At 54.5% G+C, this 8,102-nt stretch overlaps 1 protein-coding gene across 1 annotated transcript; it reads left to right on the forward strand.

Annotated features, from left to right (window-relative positions):
* The first annotated feature begins 6 nt into the window (after positions 1-6).
* LOC123106681 (WUSCHEL-related homeobox 5) lies at positions 7-2,215 on the forward strand. Its single transcript, XM_044528774.1, has 2 exons — positions 7-491; positions 1,438-2,215. Exons 1-2 carry the CDS (start codon positions 17-19, stop codon positions 1,917-1,919), a joined length of 957 nt encoding a protein of 318 aa, XP_044384709.1. The 5' UTR covers positions 7-16; the 3' UTR covers positions 1,920-2,215.
* The last annotated feature ends 5,887 nt before the right edge of the window (positions 2,216-8,102 follow it).

An 8,102-nucleotide genomic window follows, 5' to 3' on the forward strand; every position in this document is an offset into this window, starting at 1 on the left:
GTCCTCCTTAGCCGCCATGGAGAGCGTCGAGCACCAGCAGCAGGCCGCCGCCCGCTCCCCGCCCCACGCCGCGGCGCCGCCGTCCCCGCCGCTGTCGCCCAACTCGGCGGCGGCGGCGGCGCTGGCGAACGCGCGGTGGACGCCGACCAAGGAGCAGGTGAGCGTGCTGGAGGGGCTGTACCGGCAGGGGCTGCGCACCCCGACCGCGGAGCAGATCCAGCAGGTGACGGCGCGGCTGCAGAAGCACGGCCCCATCGAGGGCAAGAACGTCTTCTACTGGTTCCAGAACCACAAGGCCCGGCAGCGCCAGCGCCAGAAGCAGCAGGCCTTCGACTACTTCTCCAAGCAGTTCCGCCGCCCCCAGCCGCTGCCCGTGCTCCACAGGCCCGCCGCCCACCCCTCCTTGCCCCCGATCCCGCTGCATCCGCCGCCACACGTGCCGTCGGCGACGACGCCGGATCCTCCCGCTCCTCCTGCATGCAACAGACAAGGTACGCGTACGTTACGTAGGCACATGAATCATCCACCGCCGCGTTCGTTTGGCACGTACGTCTTGACTGATTAGCCGTCCATGGCCTGCGCGTTTCCTCGCTTAGCTTTACACTTGGGGTCTAGCTGGAAAGGATATGGATTGCATCTACGACTTTCCATTTGCAACCCACGGCGTCCATGCGTGCCTGCGGTGGTCAAAGCTGATCAATGTGGTAGGTCAGGACACGACGATAACGCATGGATATGCTTCGGTGTTGATCCATCCATGCTATGCATGCATGCACGCATGATGCAACACGGTGGCTGGCTGTACTATTCGTCGTCTGTTTTGTGCTGTTCCTTGGTTCGTATCGTATCGTATGAAAGCACACGAGTCACACGAGACACGACACGGTTTGCTTTGCTTGGTTGTTGTTCAGTTTCCGATGTGCATGCGATGCATGCACGCATGGCCCTGTCGTTTCTCCTCTTGACCCTGCGGTCTGTGGAGTGTCAGTGGAGCAGGGCAACAACCCTCGTAGTCATGGTCACACGATTTAACGCACGTACGCTGCCGGCCTAGCTCGCCTATGTAGCGTCCGCTGCTGCTACCCTTTTGTAGTGAGTAGCCCTTTTAATCTTCTGCCCACTGTTCATGGATCAATGCATGCCCCAGCCCCAGGTTCGAAGGAAATTAACTGTCCTAGCTTACTCACAGACCGAAGCGGCACCAGTCCTATATGCATGTAGGACGACCGAAGCGAGCAGTGTGTTTGTTTAGCAATGCTGATTTGTTCCCTGCTAGTAGTAACTAGTGCAAACTGGCCATGAATAATGAATAGATTTCTGCTGCTTCTGTTCACAGATTTTATTGAGTTTCATGAACACTAATTTTGTGTATTGAAGTAGTAGTTCTTTGCTCTAACATTGTTTGCATTCGATCCATGTTCCTTTTTTTGGTGGCAGCGATGTACGGGCAGCAGCCTAGCTACGTGACAGCGGCGGCGGCGGTGGCGGCGACACAGGCCGCGGCGAGTGCATCCTACTACATGCAGACGCAGGCACAGGCGCCGATGTTGCACCCGAGAGTGGAGGCGGTGGCGCATGACAAGGTCCCGACGCAGGCACAGGCCACCATGTACCACCAGGCAGCAGCTCCGAACAGCGCCGGTACTCAGCAGCCGCGCGCGCTACAGCTCCCTCCGGCCGCTGGCACCCACGGGCCGCCCGACGCCCGCTCCCGCCGCCCCGAGACCCTGAACCTGTTCCCGCTGCACCCCACCTTCGCCATTCCGGAGAAGCCGCGCCCCGCCGGGATCGCCGGCTTCGCGACGCCGACGCCGACGGGGCCGTCCGCCTCGGGGTCGGGGTCGTTCTCTTGGGAGCCGGAGAGCCCCCGCGGCGACGCCTCGCTGCCGCTGTATGACTTCTTCGACGTAGGCCGCTGAAGATGATGCATGCATGATTGCTGATTTGCTCAACCTGTCGCATGCATTCCTATGGACCATAGAACAACAATGTTCAGTAAGCCGAACACCGACTGAAGGAGCAAAGTAGGCAGACAAACTATTTTTAGTTTTGGTATATTCGGTTCATCTTCTAGACGGGTGATGCGCCGATCTTTTACCCTTTTCGAAAAAACAAATCTTCTGAAGTGTAGTGTGCCATGGAGAACAGGACAAGTCCCAAAAGATTTGTAATGGTGCTGTTTTTGGTTTTCGTATACATGCTCTAGTTTTCTGCACCGATATGGCTATGGAGTTGAGTTTTTATTAAACGATCATTGGAGTTAACGTTGTTGTTAAAAGATGGGTGTGGCTAAGTCTCAGTCGGCTAAGATTTAACCAAATCTCAATTAAATGACATAACATACTTCATGAAAATTTTACATGAATCTCAATGTAAGATTTCACGGATATAGCAACGATTGAGACTTGACTAAGTCTTAGTCGACCGAGACTTAGCAAGACTGTTAAAGGATTTTCTCCATCCATTCGGCTACGGTCTGTATGCATTCACGTGAATACCAGGGGATTGTCGTTTGGCCAAGGTTTTGCTACCGTCGGCATAGCAGAACATAAAATGTGCGTGCATTGTCATGGTGTAATGGCCTGCTTTGTGCACGCATCCCCTGCAAAATTAGGAATTCAACTTCAACATTCGTTTAGGATGTAGGCTATCTCTCGATTAGGGGCAGATCAACCGGCTCTTGGCTCGTTAAGCTCGAGCACGTCAAGCTTAATGATCTAAAATTTGTGACCGTCTTGGTTTGTTAAGGTACCACGAGCGCTCGAGCTCTCCTTACTGGTGATAGGCAGCGCAATTACCATAATTTAAATAAGTTAAATTGTCCTAGTAAAATAACAAGTTAAACTGATGATTGATCAAGATTCAAAACTATGATTGCCCCCCACGTCGTCTAACCCTAGGCGGCACGGGCGTCGTCCCTTATCGCACTTCACTTGTCCAACATCTCCTACTCCTCCACTCGCCGATGCCAGATGCCACCACCAAGCGAAGCTTGTGTAGTGGCGACGGTGGCGGGCTCTCTTCCTCGTGGAGCGACCCATCACGTGCATGCCTGCAGGTGGCAGCTCCATACTTCAGGGGCTGGACAGCTAGTGGTGTGTCTCCCGGTGGCTGACGACACGTGCTCATCGTGTGAGGAGGCTTGCACACCCCCGGCGATACAATTTTTGGGAGGTTGTGCCCCAATGGCTCCCCTAGCAGCAACCTCTCGCTCCTATGGCGGCGGCTCAAACGGCTAAGACCACCTCGCTTTCCCTTCCTTGTCGTCGTCACCAGCGACTGGGTGCGGCGCGTACCCTTTCATGAGATCTACTTCCTCCACCCCATGCCCGACCTTCTTCCGCTTCTGCAACCCATGTTGATGATGACCTCTGGCATGTGCATTCCCCTCGTGGTCAGGCTGCCGATAACTCGTGGCGAACTCCTAGGTAGCCAGAAACTGCCGCTTTAGAGGTCAAAGATGGCGACAAAGGAAAGTCTCAATGACGTGGGCGCCAATTAAGCCACTGCCCACAAATTCTAGGGAATCAAAAAGAAGATTTTGCATCCCTGGATCTGGGATAGGATCAGATATCCATCGATGGAAGTATTGCGGACAAAAAAACAGCTTTAGGCATCCCTGCTCCGCATAAACCCATCTCGATGAAAAGCCATGGTTGGCCAGCCTTGGCCACAAAAAGAGGAAAGCATGTGGTTGGCGAGGAGAGAAGGGCTAGCTTATGGGCTCCCTCGAGGAAGAATTAGAAGCAGAAATGTATAAGAAGCGCCGAAACAGAGGAAAGTTGGGACCAACCCCTCACAAAATTGGACTTGTATAGGAAATAAAAGGGGGGAATATGGTATGGAGAAATGTGGTAAAAATCAGGCACCTCCTTCGCACTGGAGGAAAGAGGAAGGCCAAAGCCATACCTAAACGCGTCTACCATAATTAACCACCGCCTTACCAGGACGAGGAGCCATATGTCGTGGTTCTAAGCCTGACAGTAGAGTGGGGGGTAGGTATGGAGAGGCAAGGTCCTAGCTATGGAGAGGTTGTAAGCACAAAGGATGTACGAGTTCAGGCCCTTCTCGGAAGAAGTAACAGCCCTACGTCTCGGAGCCCGGAGGCGGTCGAGTGGATTATGAGTGTATGAACTACAAGGTGCCGAACCCTTCTGCCTGTGGAGGGGGGTGGCTTATATAGAGTGCGCCAGGACCCCAGCCAGCCCACGCAGGAGAGGGTTTAAGGTGAGTTAAGTCTGGGGCGTTACTGGTAACGCCCCACATAAAGGCCTTTACTATCATAAAGTCTACTTGATTACAGGCCGTTGCAGTGCAGAGTGCCTCTTGACCTCCTGGTGGTCGAGTGGGTCTTCGTGGTCGAGTCCTTCAGGCCAGTCGAGTGAATCCTCGTTGGTCGACTGGAAGGCGACCTCTTCTAAGGATGTCCTAGGGTAAGTTACTTGGATCAAGTCCATGACCCTACCCTAGGTACATAACCCCATCATTAGCCCCCGAATGGATTGAGGCTTCGAGTGAAGAAGGAGTTGATGTCGTTTCCGATTAACCTTTGCGCTCCGGTTGTGCGCTGTTCTGGACCAAAGAATCCCTTTGTCGACAGGAAACAACTTGCCTTCAGTCGACTTGATCCATTCTGTTTTTGCGTCGAGTGATCTTTCAGGCTTCGACGATCTCCGAGCGACAGATCGCCGGAAACACCGCGCCTGACAGACTGATTTGTTGCTCGCGGATTCCGCGGGATGCGAAATTTTGGGGCGCGCGCGAAGCGGGGCGGACCGCGGCGTTCGGATGGGACGGGGCATGGACGCCTCGATCTCCGCGCCGCCTTTTTCGCCACATATCCCGTCTGCATAACTGTTCCAGATATGATTAGATTGACCGGGTCCACCTGTCATTCACTCGGAAGGGACCTTATAAATGTGCCCGGCGAGGATTTCTGTGCTGCGCCTTAGCATTCTCCCCTCTCTCTGCTTCCTTCCTCCCTGCTCAGCGTGCTCGCTCTCGCCCCCGCACCACTTCCCTTCGCGCATCTCGCCGGCGACCATGGCCAAGGAGAAGACGGCGGCGCTGGAGCGTGCAAAGAAGGCGTCGGCGTCGGAGAAGGCGAAGGGGAGATCCACCAGCCGCGGAGGGTCCTCGTCCAGATCCCGCCTGCCGAAAGGCTGGGTCCAAGGAGACTGGATCCAGTCGACCATCACTGAGAATGACATTCTCGACATGGCCAACGAGGGCTTGATCCCCCACGGAGCTGCGAGGCTTCCGGGGAAGGAGTGGCAGCCTCAGCCAGAAGAGGGTGAGTGTGTGCTTTTGGCCACCCATGTGGATCGTGGGTTTTCCTTGCCGCCGAGTGTTTTCTTTCGTGGCTTCTTGAATTTCTTCGGAGCGCAGCTCCACCATTTTACCCCAAACTCCATTGCCTATCTTGCTGCGTTCGTGTCCATGTGTGAGGGTTTCTTGGGCTGTCGACCGCACTGGGGTTTGTTCAAGCATATATTCACGTGTCGCTCTCAGACCGTGAAGAAGGCGAGTCCAGGCGACGAAAAGACCCGAGTCGTCCAAATGTGTGGGGGTTTGGGCATCCAGGTGAGGAACAAGAGCACCTTTCCGCCCATGACCTTTCCCGAGTCAGTCAGAGGCTGGCAGTCGACCTGGTTCTACTGCCAGGACCAGTCGACGCCGGGACAGTCGAGTGGACTCCCACAGTTTACCATGGACCGAGTGAACAAGCCCTCCTCTCTGAAGTTGATCCCGGAAGAGAAAGCTGATGTGAAGATGTTGATGGAGCGCGTGGTGCAGTTGGTTCGGGAGGGAGTGACGGGCATGGATCTCCTGGAGGTCTTCCTCAGGCGTCGCATCCAGCCCCTCCAGTTCCGGAGCCACTGCATGTGGTTGTATTGTGGGACCGAAGACGAGACTAGAGTCCATCCAGAAGCAGTCGACGATGTCACTCTGGAAAGATGGATGGCAGCCGTCACCGGAAACAAGGACAACCCACGCGGAGCCAGAAGGATTCCTCCACTCGACCACAACAGTGATCCAAATAAGGTACACTTGCCCTGCTCTCCACTGCATTCTTGTCGCATTCATCTCTGTCTACTCTGCCGACTGGTCGACTGATCATTGTCTTGATATCTGCTAGGCCCTCACCGAGCTGTACTCGATGCCCAATGGGGCACAAACTCCGACTGAGGAGGGTGAGGCGAGTGGGGGCGAGAGCCAGGACGAGGAGGAATGGGACTCGGACGTTGCAGGAGACGACGACGACGATGATGATGACGACGGCGATGATGATGACGCCGAAGACGAGGAGGAAGAGGAGGAGGTCGTGCCACCGCGCTCGGAAAGGCGGTCGAAGCTCGTCCACGACCCTTCGACTGAACGTGGCAAGGGGGTTGCGACGCAGTCGACCAAGCGCCCTAGGACCACTTCTCCAGCGCCGACTGAAAAGGCGCCGAAGCAGCCTAGGGGGGCTCCGCCAAAGCCGACCAAGCTCCTGCCGAAGATGAAGGTGTCCATCCCCACCATATCAGGGTAATTGTGTCGTTTGAGTCTTCTCATTTTGTGTGAACTTTATCTCTGGTCGACGCTGAAGTTAGTCGACTGATCCTTTGGAGTTGCAGTGCTGCTACTTCTGAGACCTCGGCCCGGGCTGATGACCACGAGATGGAGGATGCAGCAACTTCGAACCCAGGTACTGTATTCTTAACACCGTTCTTAGTCGACTGACTCGCGATCTCTGATCCTGATTCTTCTCCGCAGCTCCACCCAACACTGTTATCAATCTCCCTGACGACGACGAGGATGAAGAACCACTGGCGCGCAGGAGGAGTCGGAAAGCGTCCGCCAGTAAGGTGCTTCAGGATGTGACGGCGCCTGAGATTCTGACTGTGGAGGAAGAGAACACCACTCGACACACGGTGTCCTTCGCAAATCCACTAACGAGTGCCCAGCAGCCCTCTCTCTTCACGACGCACCACGTCCCAGAGGACCAAGCTGGCGCAGCGAAGGAGGCAATACGCCAGGCGGGACTTATGATGGAGCAGCTGAAGACCATCCGGGACGCGAGCCAGGCAGCTTATGACGCCAGTTCTGCCCTCCAAAGCAATGTCCAGGTCAGTCGACCGCTGTTTGTTCTGTTGGATATGCTACCAAAAACTTTTCTTTTCCGGAATTCATAGTAGTCACCCACTGGGTGTGTCGAATAAACTCCGTGTTAGCGGGGGCACGCTGAGTGCACCCGCTGGGTGTAGTCCCCAAGGCTAAGGTCGACTGCTGGCAGTCGGCCTTAGGCTTTATGATGTCGATCTTTCTGTCAGTCGACTGGTCGACTGGATTTCACAAACCGGTGGGGGCACGCTGAGTGCACCCACTGGGTGTAGTCCCCGAGACTGTGGTCGACTGCTTGCAGTTGATCACAGTCTTAGAGAATGCACCTCGCACTTTTTTTTTGGGGTCGACTGGTCGACTTTGTCTTCATCGGGATTAGTGGGGGCACGCTGAGTGCACCCACTGGGTGTAGTCCCCGAGACTACGGTCGAATGCTTGTATTCGGCTGTAGTCTTAGAAACGTGTGTTTTTCGCTTTTTCACTTGGAAGTGAATTATTTTTGACATTTAGTCGATTGGTTCTTCGCAGAACTCTTGTGATCTTGTGGCTCGCTACTCAGAGCTGGAACAAAAACATACTCAAGTCGAGCTGAGCTTGAAGCTGGTTCAAGAGAAACTGACAAAGGCAAAGGAGGAGACCGAAGGTATGTTTGGTGAGACCCTGACGACTGCTTTTCCCCTTGCTTGTTTCAAAATCTGATCTTGCTGTAACTTGCAGGTAAGGTAAGGGAGGCCCAGCAGAAGAAAGACCTTGAGCTAGCTGAGAAGATCAAGCTTGCTGACGAGAAGTTAGCTTCAGTCACCAAGCTCGAACAAGACAATACCAATCTGAAAGCTGCTCTTGGGATTGCCAACAAGGAGGTCAGTCGACTGAAAACTGATAAAGCTGCCCTGACCGACCAAGTCAGCAAATTGACTGAGAAGAAAACTGAACTGGAGGTCTTCCTGAGTGGCCTTGCCAAGAAGCTGTTTCTTATGCTTGAAGGTAAACCTCCA

This window comes from Triticum aestivum, chromosome 5A (genome assembly GCF_018294505.1).
Source record: "Triticum aestivum cultivar Chinese Spring chromosome 5A, IWGSC CS RefSeq v2.1, whole genome shotgun sequence".
In the NCBI taxonomy this organism is placed as follows: domain Eukaryota; kingdom Viridiplantae; phylum Streptophyta; class Magnoliopsida; order Poales; family Poaceae; genus Triticum; species Triticum aestivum.